The sequence below is a fragment of the Micromys minutus genome (assembly GCF_963924665.1).
Source record: "Micromys minutus genome assembly, chromosome: 25".
In the NCBI taxonomy this organism is placed as follows: domain Eukaryota; kingdom Metazoa; phylum Chordata; class Mammalia; order Rodentia; family Muridae; genus Micromys; species Micromys minutus.
The window spans coordinates 4,754,215-4,777,990 of NC_137960.1; the positions used below are offsets into that span (position 1 = coordinate 4,754,215).

General features: G+C 43.6%; 1 protein-coding gene across 1 annotated transcript in view; it reads right to left on the reverse strand.

Annotated features, from left to right (window-relative positions):
* SRPK1 (SRSF protein kinase 1) overlaps positions 1 to 23,776 on the reverse strand; it is a 31,079-nt gene that overhangs the window by 5,711 nt on the left and 1,592 nt on the right. Inside the window, exons 3-12 of the mRNA XM_080938273.1 lie at positions 14,637 to 14,755; positions 13,266 to 13,374; positions 12,527 to 12,614; positions 11,612 to 11,699; positions 6,944 to 7,050; positions 6,194 to 6,359; positions 4,748 to 4,773; positions 4,122 to 4,335; positions 3,340 to 3,753; positions 2,821 to 2,921 (exon numbers count right to left, since the gene is read on the reverse strand). Coding sequence (XP_080794399.1) covers positions 2,821 to 2,921; positions 3,340 to 3,753; positions 4,122 to 4,335; positions 4,748 to 4,773; positions 6,194 to 6,359; positions 6,944 to 7,050; positions 11,612 to 11,699; positions 12,527 to 12,614; positions 13,266 to 13,374; positions 14,637 to 14,755 — 1,432 coding nt within the window. The remainder of the gene's footprint in view (positions 1 to 2,820; positions 2,922 to 3,339; positions 3,754 to 4,121; positions 4,336 to 4,747; positions 4,774 to 6,193; positions 6,360 to 6,943; positions 7,051 to 11,611; positions 11,700 to 12,526; positions 12,615 to 13,265; positions 13,375 to 14,636; positions 14,756 to 23,776) is intronic.

Here is a 23,776-nt window from a genome sequence, read left to right on the forward strand (position 1 = left end):
TAACCTGTTCATCTCTCTTTTTATTCTCAAAGAAATTCATGTTCTTCTACCATGGTAGTATATTTCTTTTAATTGCAGCATCTCAGGAGGAAACAAGCAGATTTCTGAGTCCTAATCCAGACTAGTCTACACTGTAACTTCCTGGTCAGCCAAGGCTACATAGTGAGACTCTGTCTCAAAAAGATTTTACATTTTAAAAATTATCTATTTAAGGACAGGAGAGATGTTCAGTGGTTTAGAGCACTTGCTACTCTTATTGGGTTTGGTTCTCAGCACCCAATGGTGACTCACAACCCAAGCTTTTGTAATTCTAATTCCAGGGGATCGGATGCTCTCCTCAGGCACCAGGTGCACATTCACATAGAAACAGACACCCAAATTATACACACACGTGCATATCTATGAGTGCATGTGTGTGTGCCCAGGGACAGGTGAGAGATGTTGATACCCTGGAGATGGAGCTACAGGCAGTTGTGGTTTGTTGGTGTGGATGCTGGGAATTTCTGGTCCTCTGTAAGCAATAATTGCTCTTCATGGTTGAGCCATCTCTCTCCGATCTGATCTGTATTTTGAACTGCAGCAGCACTGAGACCATTAATATTCAGAGTAATTCTTTAAAGGTGTGTGCTTTGTTACTTTGCAGTCTGTGATGTTTGTCCCATTCCTTGCCCCTTAACTAAGAGGTTTCTCACTCACTCTGCAGTAAAGGACTCCATCCTTCAAGGGTCTTCTGAAGAGCTGGTCTAAGGCCCAGCCTTTGTCTATTTCAATTTTGATGCCTTTAGTACAGTTTGTACTTTCTATTTATCACAACACAATACAGCAAAGGATCTTTTCTGCTTCGACTATCAGCGATGTTTTTCTGCCTCTGGAATAAAGTTCTTCTTCCAAGTCCATGGTTGGATGTGGTCTTTTCATTGTGCCCCAATCATCTCTGTGGCACTGCTCATTGCCTAATGACCGTCCTGGCAATTCCTCTAGCATATTTCTAGAATTGGCCTTGACTTGATTCACCCTGTTGGTGTGGTTTTCCAAGAGAGCTTTCTGATCTACTGTGCTCTTCAATGCCAGCACTTCTTTCTTTTCTTTTTTGGGTTTTAAGATAGGGCTTCTCTCTAAAGCCCTGGCTGTCCTAGAACTTGCTTTGCAGAGGTCTGCCTGCCTCTGCCCCTGGATTAAAGGTATGAGCTCTGCTGGGATTAGAGGTATGAGCCACCACTGCCAGGCTGTGCTGGGACTTTTGCATGTGTGCCAGACTGATGATTTATAAAGCACTTTTACTCTTTCAGAGGACGTGTCTGCAACACCCAAGCAGGACCAGGCTGCTGTAGGGAGGGCTGGCTGAGGTGACAGTGGTCTGACTCCCTGTGCTTCTCTGGAGTTAGAGCAATGCCGGCAAGCACTCACTGAGACAGGGCATGTGGGAGGGCGGCATGAGACACATCCATTTCATGTATTCCTGACACACAGGTAAGAACCAGGCACAGTGAGTGAAAATCTATTTAAAGTCAAACCTGCCCTGTCTCTAAACACACAGGTATAAATTGATACATAAAATAAAAAAAGCAATCAAGCAAACAAACCCAAAAACAAAACTCAAGGTTTTTGGAAATCATATAAACGCCCATCAGTGAATGTTGGCAAGTTGAAGAAATGACTGAAAAAGGGGTGTGGACATCAGAAGCCGAGGCACTTGCCAAGTGTCTGCTGCATGGCTTTATGAACATTTCAGAAGACATACGGGAAAGGAGGTACCCAGGGCCAGGGAATGGCTATGTTAGGCCTGAGTGGGACCCCAGCACCCACACAGGACAGGCAGGAAGGCACACAAGAGGCTCTCTTGGGAGCCCACAGGCAGGTCAAGCTAACTGGAAAATGGTGAGGCCTTGGCTCAGTGAGAGACCCTAAGTTAAGGAGGGCTGCCCAGAAAAGAATTGGAAAAATTGCAGGTCAGATATGATGATACACCCCTGGAAGTCTAACAGGTGAGAACTAAGGCAGGAGAAAGATCAAGTTGGAAGCTGGCTGCACACAGAACTCAAGGCTAGCCTGGTCTACTATAAGATCTTATCTTATAATTCCTAGAATACAGCAGGGTGGTGGTACTGCACTTGGCGGGCAGAGGCAGGCAAATCTCTAGATTAGAGGCCAGCTTGGTCTACAGAGTGAGTTCCAGGACAGCCAGGGCTACAGAAAAACCCTCTATAGAAAAGCAAAAGCACAAACTAGAACATTTGTACCAGGAGGTGAAACACACTTTTAATCCCAGCACTTGGAAGCCAAAGGCCTGAGGATCTGAGGTTTGGAACTAGCCTGGTACAATACAACTAACCCAAATATCACAACTCAAAACAAAAAAAAAAACCACTTGTATAACTAAATATATAAGATACCAAAGAAACTAGTAATAAAAAATAATTACATGCATTCTGAAGGTAAGTAATGTAATACTTCATCAAAAGCTTTTGAAACAACACAAAAAGCATGAAGCTTTTGATGCAGCACCACCTCATGTGACCTGGCTTCAGGGCCGCTGTACAAAGGACATGCACAGAGCATGGGCTACATGTGCCCCATCACTACACGGCCAACTCAATTTCCTACCGGTAAAAAAAGAAAGTTAACTGAATTTAAAAGGATCCAACTTTAAAGCCAACGTTGTCAGGTGAGTATAGGCAGACAAGCAGATGCCACATCATATGATACTTTCATAAATATAAATGAAATTAAAAGAAAACATGCTCTGTCCCATCATCACTGAGTCAGACTGTCCTTCCCCCAGTCCCTTCAGAGCACAGCACTGGAGTAGTTGTAACTTACCACCCAGCAGGCATTCCCAAGATCAGCAATCTTCACTTTGAGCTTTTCTGCATTTTTTGGTTCAAGGGGATTAATAAGAAAATTTCCAGCAGAGAATTTTCCTACAGACAACAGCCATTATCAGTAAGAGTTTGAATGAACACAAGCTGTCCTGAAAGCAACTAAGGTCTCCAGGGTGAGACTCGGCCCCCACCCCTAGGCAACCTCTTTCTAAGGCTCAAGTTTCTAGAGTACAAAGTCCCTTCGGAATGCTGGCTGAGATATATTTAGTTATTCACAGATTTACACACTGGAAGTAACTTGGAAAACTGCTACCAGGGGTAGAATTAACTGCCTAGAGCACAAAGTGTCCATCCACCCATCCTCACCCGTCACTGTAAATAAAATACCTGTCTCCCCACCAAAATAGCAAACCAAACACCGGCGGTAAAAACGAGGTTTTACAAAAACCTTGGCAATTGTTTGTCATGAAATTCAAGACCATGCTGTGCAGAAAGAGCTGGGAGGCCTCTCTGGTACCTTTGCTGTCCAGTGCTCCATTGTGCTCCTGCTCCTGCTCGTCCCCAGAAGGTGTATCTGCCCGAATGCTCTCTTGAAGGTGGGTGATGTCCTGTTGGGTGAGTGACTGCTCTACAGAGGACTGGCACACCATGGTCTCAGGCACCTCAGAGGCTGCAGGTGTGCAAGAGTCTGTTTCTTGAGATGGATTACTGTCTCCATTTGGAGAGTTTAGGAAACTAGGTTCCTGCTTCAAGGTGTGGACATCACAGTCATTAGCATTACGGAGATCCTCTTTAAGCCTCAATGTTTCATTATTACTGTTTTCAGTGTAATTAATGATTCCAATCACTCCGTTGCAATTAATTTCTGGTGCACCACCCTCTCCACCAGGCTCCGTGAGTGTCTGGTCCTGGCCAGTGGAACTTGACTCTTCTAAGGAACAAACAGAGAAGGATGCATGTGTGTATGTGCTGGTGAACAACAGGACAATTCTCACAAGACCAAAACATTCTCTAGAGCTCACACTGAGTGGCATAAAACCAAGACTAACAAGACAGCCCGCTAACACCACTGATGAAAGGACAAAGACCTCATCTTTACCCAATGGCTACCAAGTCTATCTCCACTTCTGAGGAGAGAGCAACAAATTACAGTGCAGTATCTACCACCTGCCTGCATCAGACCAGTGTGAATTCCTACAGGACACCCCCAGAGATGAGCTGCACACAGGAAAGAAACATTACAAACAAGACAATCAGTGCTCAGTGCCATCAAGTCATTGCCGCAGTGCTCTTTTATACCAAGGCTCTCTTGGGTCATTTTATTAGGTGGGTTCTCTGTCAAGGGTCTTTCAACAGCACTCTCTGATTCTTCTTGCTTGTTAGGTCTTTTTTGCCCAGGGCCCGACTCTTTCTCCATTTCCTCAATTTCCTGCATTCGCTTCTCTAGTAATTCTGCCTGGCGCTTCTGCTTCTTCTTCAATTTCTTCTTCTTATTCTTTGACATTTTGTCAGCCTGGGCGGAGATTACAAACAGATAAAGCCTTCAGGTGGCTAATCCATTACCCCTGGTTGGAGACAACTGTTAACTTTAATTATTTCCTAATTAAATTCCACTCTTTCCCTAGTATTTCATTAATGTAAAACCAGCAGACTTTCTATGAAACGGAATAAAAAGGACACTAGCAACAGGCTTCACCTTCTGCAGCCTGTGGGGTGGTTACTCAGATGCCTCTATTATAGAAACCTCATCAGTACAAACTTGCGGAAGACACGATGAAACTTATTGGAGAAAAATCACAGAAGCGCAGGAAATAGTCTTTTTGTTTGGTTTCCAAACTCTGAACAAGCTATAACCTCACATCACACCCGTGCCCAGCGCCCAGACAGCAGAAGTGAACACAGAAGCACTGTGTGCTCATACTTACTGGCTTAGGTTGTGGAGCAGTGCTGACTGAAAAGAAAGGAGACAAAGCAGGTGAGTGCAGGCAGGCAGGAGGCAGGCTTGGAAAAGACACTGCCAGACGGAGGGGCGTCCCCACACAGCCTACGTTCTTTAAGTGACACCCAGGAAGCTGCATTATTTTTAAAGAAAACAATCAATATACAGAAAGTGCCAAAATTTATTTAAGGGGTTTTGTGTTTTAGAAATAGGGTCTCACTATGTGGGCCTGGCTGGCCTCAAACTCAGAATGACTTGCTCTGCTGAGATTAAAGACATGTGCCACTCTGCCCAGCTGAACCAAAGTTTACGACTAGAATGTTCTTCCCCCCAGCACTGTCTATCAGAACCAAGTTTCCATAGCGCATTCCGGCTTCCCATACACAAGCACCCCAGATTCCCACCTCTTCATGCTTCCTTTTGGCACTGTAAAGTACAGTTACTGTGTGGCTCTGTGTACACTGCGTGTGTGTCCAGGTCTGAGAACACCCTCTGTGGATTTGGGTCTCAACTTCCAACTTTCTATGGGTTCTAGGGAATGGAACGCTGCTCACTACTGCACAGCAAATGCCCTTACCTGCTGCCTAACCTGCTAGCTCACTGTCCGCTTCAAACGGTCACCACATGGCATGTGGAGAACAGTTTAGCTTACATGTTTCATCTTCCTCCCTAAAGTAACTGAACCCTAGTCAACAACTTTCATCTCTTCTTTGCGCTTCCTTTCAATGCAGTGTCAAGACAAGTCTTCAAATACAATCAACACACAATAATTAAGGCCTGCGCTGCAGGCCTATGGAAAGCAGCATCAGAACCCACTGAGCAGTGCTGTGGCACGTGATCCACCCACTGCACTAACGGGAAGTCTGACTCCCACAGCTCCTGTCTAACTGGGCCAAGGTCCCTCCATAAAGGCCGTCCAGCAGCGCTCCCTGGCAGTGTCAGTGAGTGAGCATGTGTGAGCACCAGGAGGAAAGCACACACACAGACAACCATGGAGCACCCAGTGTCACACCAAGTTAGAATCTAGGCACTGGGGAGCCTAAGGCAAAAAGATCAGGAGTTCAAATTCAGCCTGAGCTACTATATAAGATGACTCATCCTAAAAAAATTAAAATGAGGGTCAGAAACCTGGTTTAGCAGGTAGACAGTTGCTGCCTAAGTTCTTAGGTCTGATCACTACGATCCACATGGTAGAGAACTCCCAAAAGTTACCCTAACATCCACATGTACAAATTCACATGCCCCCTCACAGTAATTTAGTAAGAATTTAAAAGCCCATCAAATAAATACTTTAAAACAATGTTAATCAGCTATTTTACTTTATCGAATATTTTTATCTAAAAAAATAACTTCATTTTCTTCCAATTTGGAAGAAATACTGGTCTCTTTAATGTTGCTACTATCTGTAAAACACTTTTATCACCCCATGTACCTGCAGACCCAGATGGTGGGGGAGCTCCAGACCGCTGCCACTCTGTGGCCTCTGCAGCCAGCCTCCGGATGTACTGCTCATTGACAGACAACAAGATGTTTTCTGGTTTGATGTCAGTGTGGATGATCCGGCACTTGGTGTGTAAATAATCCAGACCCTGTAGCACCTAAATGGAAATAAAGCAGGAGCCTCATTAATACAAGATCCAAGTTGGCTGGAAAAGGAAGAAATCACAACACTCATTTTGAGAAAGAAAGGGGGGGGGGGGAGGCAAACAGACAGACCAGCAGTTAAGAGTATGGGCTCTTCTTCCTGCAGACCCAGGCTCAATTCCCAGCAACAACATGACAGTTCACAACCACCTTAAACTCCAGCATAGGGGACGCTCATCTGGCCTCTGCCTACATGATGCAGACATGGAGGCAAATGCCACACACACAGGAAAACAAAGCCCCACAACACCAAGCTTTTATGTCCCCACACTTGCATGCAGACAATTTCCAAGTGAGGAGTCACTTCCCAGCCCTAATCCTTAGTCTATTTTGTTAGAAAGAGAAGACATCTAATGTTTTTATATAACAATACCATAAGCCAGGTATGGTGGTGAAAGAAGCCCTTTAATCCCAGCACCCAGGAGGCAGAAGAAGCCTGAGTTCAGGGGCAGCATGGTCTATAGAACACAGTCGGATGCTTCTCAAAGAGACAGCAATGAGGGTGGGCATCCCACACAGCAGTGACCAACATACATACTTGCTGAATGATTTTTTTGACACAAGGCAGCGGAAGCCCCTGATAGTTGGACTTGATGATCCACTTGAGTAGATGATGCCCCAAAACTTCAAACACCATGCAGATATCTAGGAGTTCATTAAGGAAAAAAAAAAGGCACAAGAAGGCAGGTAAAAGGCTCCAACACAATGGCAACATCCAGGGTCTTTTCAGTCACAAAACTACTTACTTTAAAAATTTGTCACCAATGACACTACAATCAGTGACAACACACATCAGAAAATGGTGAGAAAGGCTGGTTTAGGACTAATTGGTTATATACATTAATATATATAACATTAATATGCTCAGATGGTGAAAGGAAAGACTAGTTTGACTGTGCAAACAGTCCCAGGGCCAGGTTCAAGGGTGGATGAGATCCAGATTCCTCTCAAAGTAACGCGCCCACTCTCATAGGCTCAACACAAAGAACAAAGACAGGATACAAAACTTAACTGAGAGGGGAAGGTGGCGGCATGTTTCTGTCTGTAGTTGAGAACACACCTAGTACGTGTGAGGTTAAGTACCTTGGCACTGGGCTAGCCCTCCCTGAAATGGGAAAAAACAGAACTCGGACTGGCTTTATAAAGACAGCCATCATGCTGGTCCTGGTACCGTGCACTCCTCTTTACATCTCCATGCTGCCCACCCACAGCCTCTTCACTGAATGAAAAGCTGAGCTGCAGCCTAACCTGCTAAAGGGAAGCCTAGGCTCCCTGAGAAGATGGCTGTGGAACTGAAGAGAAACAAGAAGCATCTTGTGGCTAACAAAACCATGCTACTATGTGGTCCAGACTGCCCTGAGCTGGGCTGGGTGAAGAAGCACCACCACTCTGCAGGTTTCAAGTTTACACACTATCTAGGATAAAAGTTAACATAACAGAGTTCCAGAAGGGGCAGTGCTTGTTTACTGGAGAACGCTATAAAGCTGAGTAATAAACATCCATGCTGTGAGAACAGAGACACAACATAGTACCTGTGTTGTGAGCCTCATGTGAGACCTGCAGCAACCTACTAGACCAATGTCATACGAAGCATTGTCATTCAGAGGAAGCATGGCCATGCAGTCATCCTCCTGATAAATAGGCAGAGAAAAATACAGAAGCTCTGTTTGCATGGAGATACCCACAATTCCTATGTAGTTGACTGTGGTTGTTTGAGATCAGCCCCCACAGGCTCGGGTAGGGAAGGATTAGATGCGGCCTTATTAGAGGATGAGTCACTAGGGAGGGCATTGAGGCCTGGCGTGTCTTTCTCTGCATGCTGCCCAAGGACCTGGAGGTAAAGCTCTCAGCTCCTCTCCAGCACCAAGCTTGTCCCCATGGTCTGATAATGGACTACATCTGACACCTTGGCTAGTGTAAGTAACAGATGAACAGTCATCTAATGCAGGAGGTATCCTGGAAAGACCTGTAATGGTTTGCAACACCAAACACACCCCTGATGGGGAGCTGAGATTTCACCACACACAAATACTGGCTGGTACTGGCTAATTAACAAAAGAGGGGCTGTTTGGATGACACTCAAGTAAGTGCCTGTAGCTGGAGAATGGTTGAGTTACAATTTACTCATTCTAAGTCTTGTCCCCACATGCAGGTTTGTTTCACTTTTCTTTACCTACCTCTGCTGGGCTGAGACTGACTGGTTGAAACAATGACAGGTTTTGGTGGCTGCTTCTCAGAGTTAACTACTTCTGTGTTCTAGAAGACAGCAGTGTACTCTGTTACACTTTGCTGATAATAGTGTAAGAATATCCGGAAACATGGGATGCACACTTAATGATCCACGTGAGGTCAATGTTAGGCTTTCTAATGGAATAGCAGTAACTATGCACAGCATGCTATGTGAGTCATTCATGAGATGAGACCTGTGCTGTGGCTTCCCAGCAGTCGTGGTGGGTGGTGGGTGCTGGCGCAGGTGGTAGTTTCTTAGGCACTTTTCACACTACTGGAATCATTTGGGGAAATGAAAAGAAAAGTAGAAGGAAGTGTGACCACACGTAAGGGAAGCACAGGTAAGTGCCCTCCACAAGCAGGCTGATGTCATGAGTCTGTGTAGTGAGCTCAGGTCAGCCAGGGCTACACACTGAGAAATAAAGCTTGAATCCTTTTTTTTTTTGATTGTTATAGTTGAAACAGACATCTCGACGTTAGGAACAGTTTTACAAACAGCCTTTTCTAATTAGGTTAAGTCTAGAAGATGTGAAGCTGTATTTTTACTGTTAGTTTCTTGAGAGGCAAGCAATAGTAATAGCAGGAAAATCCTAAAAGGCTAAAAGTTTTAATTGTGTCAAAGGAGTTTGAATCGTGAACTAAAAATACTGCTTTGGGCGTTCCAGATGGTTCAGTGGCTTAGGGTTGCAAAGACACTTGCCACTAAGCCTGAGTTCAATCCCCAGTTCCCACATGGTGAGTTATCTTTTGACTTCTCTAAGTATGCCATGGCATTTATGAATAGAATTTAAAGTTAGTAGGTTGAGTTCTGTGGGCAGAATGATTACAATAAGAGCTATCTGCTAATTTCAGAGGCATGGGTATAATCATGTGGGGGTGTATGCTACCATGATTGTCTAAGATTAAGAAATAGGCCTGAGGGGGCTGGCAGGATGGCTCAATAGTTAAGAGCACAGGCTGTTTTTTTAGGACATGGATTAACTCCTGGTCCTGCAAGACAGCTCACAGCCCTTTGTAACTCTAGTTTCAAGGTATCCAATACCCTCCTCTATTCTCCATGGGCAGCACACTATTTACACACACATCAACAAACACTCATGCAGTAAATGGAGGGAGAGGTGCTCAGGTATGAAGGCCACCAACTGATACTCTAAACTGCACTCTTTCCCTAGCGGATGCCGAGTGAGCAGCCTCAGATTCCCATCTCAGCATATCACTGTCCAGCGAGCACAGCTGGTCAAACTCCCTGCATATCGTATGTAGCTGCCCAATAAGAAAACCAGAGTCTCTTCCAACTCTAAAACCTAAATTTAGATTTAAGTTACTTTTTATAGGAAAGATATAAATCATCATTCCATTTAAATTCTTTTAAAGTATTTATCTTACTTTATGTGCAGGTTGTATGTGCTGTACCCAAGGAAAGAAGAGGATATTAGGTTCCCTGTTGCTGTAGTTACAGATGGTTTTGATCCACCGTGGGGGTGCTGGGAAGTGAATCAGAGCTTTCTGAAGAACAGTAAGTAGTTTTCCAACAGCTGACCCTTCTCCAGCCCCCATGTAAATTCTAAATATACAGATAACAGATATAACCAGTTCATTCTCTTTATTACTACGGCCTGATAAATATATAAAAAGTACTCTAAAAATTTTATAGCCATTATTTTTCATAAAAAATGACTTGCTGCCAGGCATGATGGGTCACATTTGTGACCCCAACCCTTGGGAGAAAGAAGCAAGAGGACTTCCATTTGAGATTAGCCTGTACTACATGGTAAATTCAAAGTCAGCCTCTGCTACATGGTTAGTCCTTGTCTTTTGTTATTAAAATCAACCAAACAAAACACCAAAAACAAAAAACAAAAAAACCAAGTATTTCCCTTAAAATTTCTGTGCTCATCTATAAAACTTATAAGACCTTTATTTAGTTACCAAAAATCTACTTACTATTATTAGATTTTAATATTCTTAAAATTTTTCTTAATATTCTGAATAGGACACAAAACAAGGACAGACACAGCCCACACCTGTGTCGAGGCACACAAATAAGAAAATTATTTTAACTAACCCCAGAAAGCTCTGAATACTCAACAAACAACTCACAGATCATATAAAGTTCAAAAAAAAAAAAAAAAAAAAAGGCCAAAAAGTGGAAGCCCCAGTCCTTAGAAAAACAAGTGTACAGCACCCACTCAGAGTGGGGTACACCTAGACCTTAAATCGTTAATAACTCATGAGCTAAGAAGATAGCCTTGTGGCAATTTTTGGTATTTAAAAACCATGTTTAATCTATACACACCAAGAAAACTGACTATTTCCATGTTCTGTTTTCTTTCACGTGTACTTTATCCTTATGGTAACTAGTAAGATCTCAATGCACACTATCAAAACTTAAAAAAAAAAAAAATCAAGTACTGAAAAAAAAATTCATATAAGTTTTATGCCAAAATGCTTTTAAAAATCTATACATGTATCTCTCTTTTTTAAAAAATAAAGTTGTAAGAAAAAAACTATTTTATTACTGTTTACCTTGAACAGACACAGGCAGCATCTCACTCCTGTAATAAACTGATGACTAACTGAGAGTAAGTCCATGGCTGCTAAGATGACTTGATGGGCCTAAGAATTTGCTGATCAGGCATGAATATCTGAGCTCCATCCCCATAGCCCAGGATGCATGAGTGCACACACACACACACACACACACACACACACACACACACACACACACACACACACGCACACGCACCAAAGAAAACAAGGCTGAAGAGACTGGGAGTATTCAGAGAGGCTGGTTCCAATACCCAGCACCCATGTGGAATCTCAGCTGTCTGTAACTCCAAGTTACCTGATGGCCTTTTCTGACTTCTGCAGGCACTGCATCCTTGGGGTGCGCATATATACATGAAGGCAACACATTCTTACACAAAGCTTAAAAAATAATAAAATTAGAAAAAAAAATAAAGTTCTTAAAGGATACGTGTTCCATTAACGCCTGATATTTTAAAGTCATCTAGTAGTTGAACAACCATTTCTCCATTTGGATCATTCGGGTCCGAGTTTCGAACCTGCGTTGGGAAGAAGCCATGTTTACACAAGTGAAGCAATACGGCCATCAGTCAACAGGGAGGAGCAGGTGGTCTGAGCCTCTTTCCCACACTGCTGCTACAATTCACCATAGAAAGGAAGGGAAAGCTTTGGGTAAGATACACTGTGTTTCAAGTGTAAACAATCAACAATTACAGTATTTGTTCTAGGCCTGCAGTTCTCAACCTATGGGCTTCAGCACCTTTGGCAATCCTGTCTCCAAACATATTTTACATTATGACTCATAACAGCAGCAAAATGAAGTAGAAACAAAAATGACTGCACGGTTGGAAAGGGTCAGTACAACATAGGGAACTGTGTTCAAGAACCCTAGCATTAGGAAGGCTGAGGAACACTGCTCTCTGCCTTGTCTGTCTCTTTAGACAGTCTCACCAGTGCAGCCTTGACTGAGTTTGCTACAGAAATCAAGCTGGCTTCAGACTCACAGATCCTCATATCTCTGCCTCCCTAGTGCTGGGACTAAAGGCCTGCACACCACACCAGGCAGACTACATTTTTAGAAAATAAAGAAGTTATCATAAACTTACATAACTTTTCTTTTGACCAGAGTATTCAAGACATTCATGGTATTGTATGTGGTACATAAAACACGCTCAATAAAGTTTTGCTCACTTGAAATGATAGTATATGCAGATTGTAAGATAGATGTACCCACTAAATACATCAATCCCTACAAGATTTCTTCTGTGGCTCTAGGGAGCCTCCAAGTCCACAGAAACCCTGCTCTATGTGATACTGAGATCCAACACCTGGCCAGGGCACACACCCAGGGTGACCTCACACTTACCGATTTCAGCAGACGGATTTCATCTAGTGCTGTTTCTGTGTAATGTTCGGCACTTTTAACTACTTTCATTGCTACAAACTTCTTTCCCCTAAAAAAGACAATTCAGACTAAATTATCAGACCTTTACTTTCATAGGCAAAGAGTTAATTTTGAATGGAAACATTCTTTGTTACCCAGTGACCAAAAGGAGCCACTTCCAGAGGACACTGTGCACCTAGGAGCAGCAGAGACCAGCCAGATGGAGTTAACAGAACCTGCGCCAGGTAAACTCAGACACTGAACATCTCTGAATTAAATGTCCACCTTCTGACTACGGGGACAGATAGAACTTTATACCATGTGGTTAAGAAAATGATAAATTAAAAAAAATAAATTTGCATTGGTTGGTCTAATTACCTGTAAATTTAACACTATTCTAGTGTGAAGACAATTCTGAGTCTCTATTATACTCCATTAATTACATACTTGTGCAGCCTTGAGCTCGGCAGGACCATGTGCTTCACTGACACTGACAGGAGGCAGAGGGACGGCAGTAGTGCAGCACTGGATGGCCAACCATGCTTGTTAAGAACTCATGTCATAATGAAACTCATTATGTATACTTAGCATGTAAATGCTAATTATTAAAAAAATGAAAATTAAAAAAGGTAATCAGCCTAGAGACAGACCTAATCACCTCTTGAAGGTCAGACAAAACATCAAGGTTCATCCATTTCCTCCCCACACCATGTAAACTTACTGAATATCCCATGATAACCACACTGTGGAAAAGTGTCCCCAGCCCAATTTTCGAATCACATGGTATCTCCCGTTAAATAGATCTCCAATTTTCACAAGATGATAACCTCCTGAAAGAAACAAGGGAAAGATGGCTAGCGATGGCAGTCAGAGGAACCAAGAGAAGCACCACTCACCCTGTATCCCGTCTGTCAGCATGGATGGACCACATACTAAGTACCCTCTTGTAAGATCAGTTCAATGGGAACCTCTTCCAGGGTCATTCAACTCGGGGTGAGGAATGACTTGGTGAGAGTTTAACCAGGTGTGTGGTCTTCTGCACCCACCTGTGATCCCAGGCTGACACACTGCTAGCCTCTCAAAACCCCACATCTACTATCAAAACCAACCAACCTACACTTGTTATACCCCCCCCAAAATCAGAGAAATAATAACCAATACGATTATCGAAAGGTTTGTTCTTCTCAATGTAGATCAGTGAGTTCTACAGCACAGTGAGTTCCTGGCCAGCCACACAGTGACAGCAGTCTCTTCCTCAGGTACAGACAATGCATGTTAACATTTATCTATGCCTGTAGGGAAAAGGTCTAACTAAGCTCTCCTAGAAAGCAAAGCAGATCCTCTACAATGTTGGTCCTAAAGACCCTGGCAAGTCTTCCACAAACAAAAAGGCAGCTGGGGCCTAATGGCCCAATTATACATACACATCTTAGTAGCCATCAACAGGACAAAGAGGATCACAATGGTTAAAAACAAAACAAAAAACAAAAGTAACACCTCTCAGGGACAGCCAGGGCTATCACACAGAGAGACCTGGTCCCATAAAAACAAATCTATGTAGCAGCTGAGTGTGGTAACACACACCTATTACCCAGCACACACAGACTGTACATACACAGCAAGCTCCCGCATCTGTTTGCCATGCCTCTGACATTTTCATAGGTAAATACATAGTCAGCTTTCACAGAGGAAAAAAAGTTTTCTTTCCTTCTCTTAAAATTAATTTTAGTTAGTAGCTAGTTAGCTATGGAGGCAGGATCTCTCTATATAGCTCACAGCTCTTGCTGTCCTGAAACTCACTGTCGATCAGAATGGCCTAGAACGCACATAGATCTGCCTGCCTTTGCCTCACAAGTGCGAGGATTGAGGTGTGTCACCCTGCACAGCCTGGAAACCACACTTTAAAGGGCTTGAGCATAGTAATTCCAGGCTCTGATGAGACCCTAGCACTGTTGACACACTTAAAAACTTAATGTAGCTCATTGCCTGCATCTTGGTCAAAGGACAGAGCTAGCAGGCAGCATCAGAACTGCACGGTGATGACAACCAGGCACTAGACAGGCAAGCACACCCCAACTTCTTACAAGCACACCTTTACAGTAGTCATTGGGGTCTTCCTGCTCATCATCGTCAGACCCCAGAATCTCCTCCTCCTGCTCTGGGATGTCGCTCTCGGAGTGGGGTGCAGAGCCTCGGTGCTGAGTTTCAGGCCTAAGAAACAATAACACGTTCGCTCCATATAGACAGGAAAAAAGGAGCTTGAGAAATATCATTGGCAGCCCCCCCCCACATCAATATCAGAGGCAGCCCCAGAAAGTGGTAGTTAGTATGCCCATAACAACTAAGAGCTGAGAAATATATCAGAGTTTCAAAACCCAAACATAATCGCTGAGGAACCCACTAAGTTTTCTTCACCTTGTAGTTTAAAATAAAACAAACTTGTTCCCTGTCTCTATGTCGTCAAGTCATCCTAAGGTGGAACACTACCTCTCCTGGCATTGCAGTCAGCTGTTTCTGAACTTCACTTCTGACCAAACCTTTCCATGCAGTTGGGTCCTGACACCTCAAGCAGCCTGCCACACAGGGCCAAGGCAGGTAACACACTGCTGCCTTTCGCTAGCAGGCTCACTGTGTTGCCTAGGCTGCCTCCTGTCCCAGCCTCCTGAGTGTAGTAACTGTCTCAAGCCACTGCGTTGACAGCTTTAATAGCTACAGGAAAAAAATGTAGTTGTTCTTTTCAATAATCTGATTGCACTGCTTTTTTTTTTTTTAATCAAAAGACACTAACAAGAAAAAAATGAATTAAAAAACTGGTTGCACACTATCAACAACAACAAAAAAACCACCTTGGTAGACATCATTGCTAATTTAGGTTTTTGGTGGTCGTCAGTCCAATTATTCTCATTCTTGGTTTCTGTCCTCCTCAGCACACACAGGAATCTAAGATTCACAACTGACTTAAACATCCATTGTGTGCACACATGGATGAATAAATGAACACCCTACACACACTGTCAAAGAATAGCATTTCAGGAGTAAGTAGGCCTCATTCCCTTACTGTGGGGTTAAGGGATTAGTCTCAGCTCAGGCTGGACAAAAGGCACCTCTGTCTTGAGACTTAAATACAAGCAATAAACTAAGAAGGTTTGGAAACGCCACAGAAAAGAGGATACTACACATTCTGCCACCTCTTACATTTCAGATAACAAGGACTACAACTATGAAATTCTTAAAAATTAGTGAGGGCTGGAGAGATGGCTCGGTGGTTAAGAACACTGACTGTTCTTCCAGAGGTCCTGAGTTCAATTCCCAGCAACCACATGGCGGCTCACAACCATCTGTAACGGGATGTGATGTCCTCTTCTGGTGTGTCTGAAGACAGTGACTGTATATTCACACATTTATATAAAAATAAGTAAGTCTTTAAAAGAATCCTATAAGCACCATAGGAATAATGATCAAAAGTATTCTTAGAAGAAAATGTTTCCCGAGCAGGGCTTCTGAAAAACTGAGCAAAATTCCACAATCAGTTACAGGAGTGAAGACTCGGGCCTATAGAAATGGCTTGTAAGAGCACTGGCTGCCCTTCCAGAGAACCTAGCACCCACTCGACAACTCAACTGTCTGCAACTCTTGTTCCAGGTACTCCCATACGTGCACAAGGACATACATACAGGCAAAGCAACAATACACATTAGCGAGTGTGTTCCCAGTGCCCGTCAGTGTGCATGTCTCCCTCCCTTCACTCTTACCTACATCTGCACTCCTTCAGGAGCTGAAGATGCCTGACTGTCAGCCTAGAAAATATACTGATCTGTATTCTCCTGAATCTAGAAGAGGGCTAAGCCTAGAAGTCTTAATATTAATCATCTTGCCTCAGCGTCCTTCTGGAGTACAGGACTCCCAGGTGCTAAACGTTCTGAGCTTGTCTTACTAAATACTTGGGGCCCCCTGAGAGCTGGGGACTGTTCAGCTTGGGGAAATTGCTTATATTCCATTAAGAGTTCAATCCTCTTAGTTGTGTGACTCTCCAGCAGCTGTCTTGCTAGACTGGGCTCTCATTGCTCCATCATCTACATCCTCTCTAACTTTCTGCCTTTCCTTGGGTGTCTCCTTCACTGTTTGCATGACACCACTGCCTCCCAGTTCCTATTTCTACCTACCGTCTACCCTGTATGCATGCTGATGTGCCTGCAGGTCAGAAGAGAACACCAGATCTCATTATCGCAATGGCTAAGTCATCATGTGATTGCTGGGAACTGAACTTAGGACCTCTAAAAAGCAGATAGCGCGCTGAGCCATCTCTCCAGCCCCTGCCCTAAATTCTAAAATCATTCAAGATTTTCAATAATACCTCCCCATTTTACACACACACACAACCCCACAAAATTAGGAAAAGTTTTTTCTCATAAAATGACAAAATCATAGTGGGAAGAGAAAGCAAGGACCTCTGTAGATGTGCTGACACAGCACCTGAGTCCCCACATCACTCACACACCACATACCCACACAAATCCACTCCACTTCATTACTTCAAAGCAATAACCAAAGGGAATAAAACAGTTTACTTTCAGGAGTGTAAGGAGAACCTGAACACTTAACTTGTTCAGCATAATCCCAAGCATATTCTATTGCACACCCTAACACCCACAAATTAGTTTCTGTCAAACAGCCTTCTCCTTGAACCAGATGGAGATGGCTGTAGAACTGTCACCGATGTTCAGGACAGAAGTATGACTGAGGATGAGCAGCCCAACCGAGACCCACAACACAGTGCGTGCACCTCATGGACCGCTGCGAAGTGGAGACATGTCTACTGTGAAACTGCATCTCCTAAAATGTCAGTTACACCCATCAAGTGTCATCAACATGGCTACCTGAACAAGACCTGACAATGACATCACCTTGCTAAAGTGGGAAGGGTTAGTCTCACTGGGCCTCACCCCTTGACAAGAACTGTAAGCAACTAAGGGATGCTGAGAGCCTTTCTCCACTGACGGGCCCTCCAATTGGTTATCTAATACCAACTGTCAGCCCTGAAATCATGTATACACACAGTGTATACTGTGTGTGCGCAAGCATGCAAAGGTAACAGCTAAAGAAAAAGGTGATAAATTTAAGTATGATAGTAAGGGCGGAGTGCAAATGGGAGGAGTTGGAGGAAAAAAACAGAAAGGGGAAAACCATATTTTAAATTTCAAAAATAAAAACTCTTAAAATTTTAAAACTAAGACATATACATATTTTAATGCTAAATAAAATTAGAGAAAATGAAGAAAAAGAAAAAGCAAACTCTAAAGCTAATAAATACAGATAAAAAATAAGCCCAACTCTCTCTATATCTATATATATATAGGTAAAATAATCAAGAACATATTAATTAATTTTGGGTATCATTCTCCAACTGTATATTCCAAGTTGAATATAACCTGAGAACTACAGAATACCAAGGAGCCCTGACTTCAGGACATGTGATCATTTGGTACTGGTGCTCACACCTAATGTAGTAAGCTCAAAACAACTTGGATTGAAAACACCATGTACCATAGAAATGTTTAAAAGAAGTATAGTGCACTCCCAATGGGTCTGTCTTCCAGGCCTACTGAAATGGCCTAGAGACAAAGGAACCCTGGTTTCTCTATCAGTAAGGCAGTCCTTTGGAGATTACTATCTGGGGCAGGACTAAATCTAAGGTTTGAATCATGCAAACAGCTGTGCCTGCTCAGTGCAGTGATTCTAGTATAATGGCCCTGAAAGGGACACCACTCTACTCCAGTAGTTAGGGTGCTGTGTCATGACCTCTACAGCTTTTAAATGGTGCAACTAGAGAAGTTACTACATAACCAACTTTACTCATGAAGACACATACAGGAAGCCACCCAAATGATCATGAAAAGGTGAATCAGGGCAACAAAGCTACCAATGTCAGGGTCTCTACTCACTAAGACAGAAAATACAAAACATATCACATGTGGTTACAGAACCCACAGTCTGTCACTGCCCAAGGATAAGAAGGGTGGATTCCAAAGGAGAAAACTTCTGAAGCCTTTGTCCTTGGTCATAGGTGATCTAGATGCCTGCACTGACAAAAACTCTGGAAGTTGTACACTTCACACACACACACACACACACCCCGAGAGACAAAATAGGGAAAATGTCAGTAATTAGTGAATATGAGAAATTATAGGCATTCATAATCAAAGAGATTTAAATGCTGAGATATTATTTTTCACATATCAGAATGTAAAAATGAGCAATATTTTCTTTTGTCTGCATGCGAACACCCAAGTGTGACTGGAAAAATCCACGGCAGGTATGTGGAAATCAGAAAGCAACTTCCAGGAGTGGGCTCTCTCCTTCAACCATGTGAACTCTGGGACTGACCTCAGGCCAACAAGGATGGCAAGTACCTTCACCTGCTGAACCATCCTCCCAGCCTCAACATGTTTTCACAGGAAGCATGCACTGACTCAAGCTACAGATTAAAACAAGATGATCCTTAATCAATCACAAATATTAGTATGATGGTTTGTATATGCTTGGCCAGGGAGTGGCACTATTACAAGGTGTGTTGCCTGGAAGCCAATCTTCTCCTAGCAGCCTTCAGATGATGAGGTAGAACTCTCAGCTCCTCCTGCACCATGTCTGCCTGGATGCTGCCATGTTCCTGCCTTGATGATAATGGACTGAACCTCTGAACCTGTAAGCCAGCCCCAGTTAAATGTCATCCTTATAAGAGTTGCCTTGGGGCTGGAGAGATGGCTCAGTCAATAAGGGCTAGGTTCACAACCAAATAAATAAGAGTTGTTGCCTGGGTCATATGGTGTCTATTCACAGCAGTAAAACTCTAAGACAATTAGACAATCATTACACTCAACCGGGATCAATCACAGTGGCCATTGCAAATAATGTCTTACCCAGTTTAATTTCACTGATGAACAAAGCCATCTCTGCACTCCACTACACAGGCCTGTGCTAGTCAGCTTTGCCACATGCCTTAGACAATCTCTCTCTCATTTGCTCTTTCCTCAGCAGTAGCCATCTTACTGTGCCCTCTACACACCCAGACCTAGGTCTCAAGAGGGAAGGCCTGACTTTGCTTGCTGTCATGCTTTACATGACAAAACCAGCACTGTGTATGTGGCACTGTGCTTTCCTCTTCAGCTGCTCCATACCACTCTTTTATTGAAGCAGGGTCTCATTAGGTAGCCATGGAGGGTCTGGAACTCCCTGTGTAGACCAGGATATTCTCAGACTCAGGAGGTGGACAGCCCTGTGTTCCAGAGTGTACAGCCCTCTGATCCAAGTCCATCCTGCCTCCGCCCTCAACTAGCTTCCCCATGACACTTGACTGTGAAGGGAGCTGAGCCATTAGAATGGCTTTCAATAGTATTTTTTTAAAAGATTTATTTATTTATTATATAAGTGCATTGTAGCTGTCTTCAGACACCAGAAGAGGGCGTCAGATCCCATTACAGATGGTTGTGAGCCACCATGTGGTTGGTTGCTGGGACTTGAACTCAGAACCTCGGGAAAGCAGTCAGTGCTATTTACCGCTGAGCCATCTCTCCAGCCCCTCAACAGTAGTTTTAAAAAGACTCTTCGATGACTAGGTTTGCTAAAGCAGCTAGAAAGCAGATGCAGGAGCACTGCAGAGGTTCAGTGTTATGAGCAAGGCCGCAGCTCACAAGACTCATTCCTGGTCCTAGTTTTATCTGAACTCCATGAGTTGAGTAAAGTCCACTTTAGGAAGTTCTCTGTTGACCTGGGGATGTGGCTCAGTTAATAGAATGATACTTAACATGTACAAAGTTCTGGATTCTACCGCCAACACCACATAAAACCAGGCATGATGCACGTACTTTTCAGGGCCAGCCTGGGATACAGGAAGCCATTTCAAAATACAAACAACATAAAGCTCTCTGTCACAGTCATCTTGCCTGTAAATATGGATGCGGAAATATCCATCTCACTGAATCTAAAAAAAAAATAAAAATAAATCAAGCTGGGTTTAAATAGGTTTGATCCCTACAGACTCATGTTTGAATGCTAGGCCCATCTCATGGGGAGTGGCTCTACTAAGTGTGGCCTTGTTGGAGGAAGTGTCACTGTCGGGGCGGGCATTAGGTCTTCTAGTGCACTGCCTTTGGGTCGGGGTGTAGACCTGTCAGCTCCTGCTCCACGTTTGTCTTCATGCCTCCATGCCTCACCGTGATAACAGACTGAACCTGGGAAACTGTAAGCCAGCCACATTTAAATAGTTTCCTTAGTAAGAGTTGCTTTGGTCTGTCTCTTCACAGCAACAGAATCCTAAGACAACCTGTAGCAATGAGTCCAGGAAACAGGAAACAGGAAAAGAGAATATGCAAACATTCGTCCACTTGTTCTCTGTACCAGCCCTTTCTAGACACCGGAGCCGCAGTGGAACAGAGAAGATATACCATTTATAAACAGCTCTTAAGAGCAAGAAAAAGAGGTAGACGCTGCATACCTTTATATCCAGCCCTTGGTAGCCAGAAGCAGGGAAATCTCTTTTGAGTTCGAGGCCAGCCTGGTCTACAAAACAAGTTCCAGGATAGCCAGGGCCATACAGAGAAACCCTGTCTCAAAAAAACAAAACTAATACACAAAGTTCATGCTTGATAACAGATATTAAACTAGACAGTCTACTTTCTGGAACCCCAGGGGGCTACCTGCCATGTCTCATTCCACATGTAACATGCAATGGAGAAAGCAGACAAGCAGGCAGCATGCGCACTGGATGGAAGCAACTTCCAAGGGCCACATGAATGGGCTCTACTTCCTACTAGACAGTGTAAGAATCTTTATGCTTCTTTCTTTATAAATTTTCAGTATAACAATTTACATAAAAGAAAAATAAGATAAAAAAGAATGTTTCTCCCAGCTTGGAGCAGGAGCATTTATTTCTCCAGCTCAATCACACAATGAGATCTGCCCAACAACCGTAAGATTCAATCACAAGTATGGTGAAAAGTGCAGTCCCAACTAAGCTCCAAGCTAACATGAGGGGTGTTCCAGTGCTGGACTCCACACCACTTAAAAGCCATGAGCTGCTAGAATCTAAAAGCTTACAGCAGACAGAAAGCAGCAAGCCCCGCCCCACACACTGTAATCCAAATGCTCAGCTCACAGGCAAGTGCATCGCACTCCTCCAAAGTGACGCAGTGGGCCATATAGGTGGGGGGCACCAAGCACCCAGGGCCAGGCAGAAGCCTCTTCCCCTCGTGCTCTTCCTTATCATTTGTCCCAACACAAGGAATTGCCTGCCATCTAGTCATGTGTCTACAGAGCAACCCAGGTCCCAGTCCTTGCTGCACGTGTCATCTAAAGCAAAATTGAGGAGAGTAAATAGAAAATATCTATTTTCTATTAGGGTGTGGTGGTGCACACCTTCAGTCCCAGCACAGAAACAGGCCTAATTTACACAGTAAGTTCCAGGCCTATAGAGAACATATCTCTGCCTGATCACCATTACCCTCTCCCATCCCCGACACCCCCTCCAAAAAAACCAGAAAGGAAGGATGAAAGAATGTAAAACAGTAAGGTGGAGAAGAACTTGCTCAAGCTAGGCAAGATTACCCTCCTTTGACCTTGTAGCACAAAGACCCAAAGGGACAGCACCCTGGAGGCAGGACCCCGGCAGGCAGCCAGTTCTGACTACAACACACTGCTCCCAAGTGCCTAGGTTCTGGTTTTACAAGCAATCCACAGCATCGGGACAATCCTCACCCTTGGTGCACACCATAGCTGTATTATGGGAAGCACTTGAGAGTCTCTACACCTGTACATGTGAACAAATGCTATTTTCTTGTACTGTTCAGTCCTGACTCTAACTTCTTGTCACTATGCTGAGTGACTCAAATATAGATATATAAGTCCCAATCAGCCTCCAATCAGAATTCAAAATTAGATCTTACTCAGAAGACCAAACTATGGCAGGCTTCTTCACAACTTCTTGGGAACTTACACCTTTGCCTGAAAAATAGCAAAGTTGTCAGGAACGCAGTCAGGAACAGTCAAGTTACCCAGGTCAGGTGGAGTTTCTGACACAAAACTCTAATCAGACAATTTAAGTACTCAGTATAACTGCTAGACCTTTAATCATGAATGGGTAAGAACAGAAATAATTAAGAACACAGACAACAATAAGTTACCTGTAGCAGTGAAAGAAGAGTACCTAACACTAAGGAGGTTTGTCTGCTTTTGAATCAAGTATATGCAGACAGGTGAGATAGCTTGGTGGGTACAGGTTCTTGCCATGAGTTCAACCCCTGGAACCTACACAGGGAAGGACAGAGTCAACTTCTAAATGTTGACCTCTGACATACATTCACAGGCACATACAGTTCCCCCTAGACCATATGAAGTATTGAGTATCTGCTAAGTATGTGACCATCCACACACATCCACCTGCCATATGACCGTCTGATTCACGGAAGTATCTAAACAAAAGTCCAAGACTTACACAAGACAGACCAAAATATGGGTGATTAGTCAACTGGGTGTGATGGAACAAGACAGCAATCCTGGAGGCTGAGGCAGGAAGATCACCAAGTTCAAGACCAGCTTAGGCTCTAGTGAGACTCTTGTCTCAAACCCCTTTAAACCAAATGTGACAGTGCAGGCCTTCAGGCTCAGCACTCTAGAGGCAGAGGCAGGCAGATCTCAAGCACACAAATTCCAGGACAGCCAGGGCTACATGGAGAAAAACCAAAAATAAAATAAGAGGAAAAAAACCGTTTTAAAAAAGTGCTTAATAAAACCATTTCCTCTTTCAATCAGAAAACACAAAACACATTCACAGGCATCCTTGTCAAGGAAAGCTGACATTCCAGCTGCTGCTTGGATGGCTCTGCCCTTCCTATTAACCATTCAATGTAGGTTTAAAACTAGTTCTGGGCAGTCCCTAAATGGATAACCAACCCAAGAACCTGAGCACTTGAACACCTGCCCACACCGCAGTCAAGTGCTTACTTACAAAATTAAAAAAAAAAAACAAACTCCTAAGACACAATAGAAAATGGAGAAGAGGTGAAGCCACTCATCACTTTGGCCCCACTCAAAGAATTCATTGCATGTCCTCCCTAAATATTAGAGAGCCTCCAAAACAACACACCCATCCCACCCCAATTTGGTACTGTTGTTCAGCTGGGTGACCCAGGAAGACCTCTAGTGTGTGGTGTATCAATGCAGACCCAGCTTGATGGTACA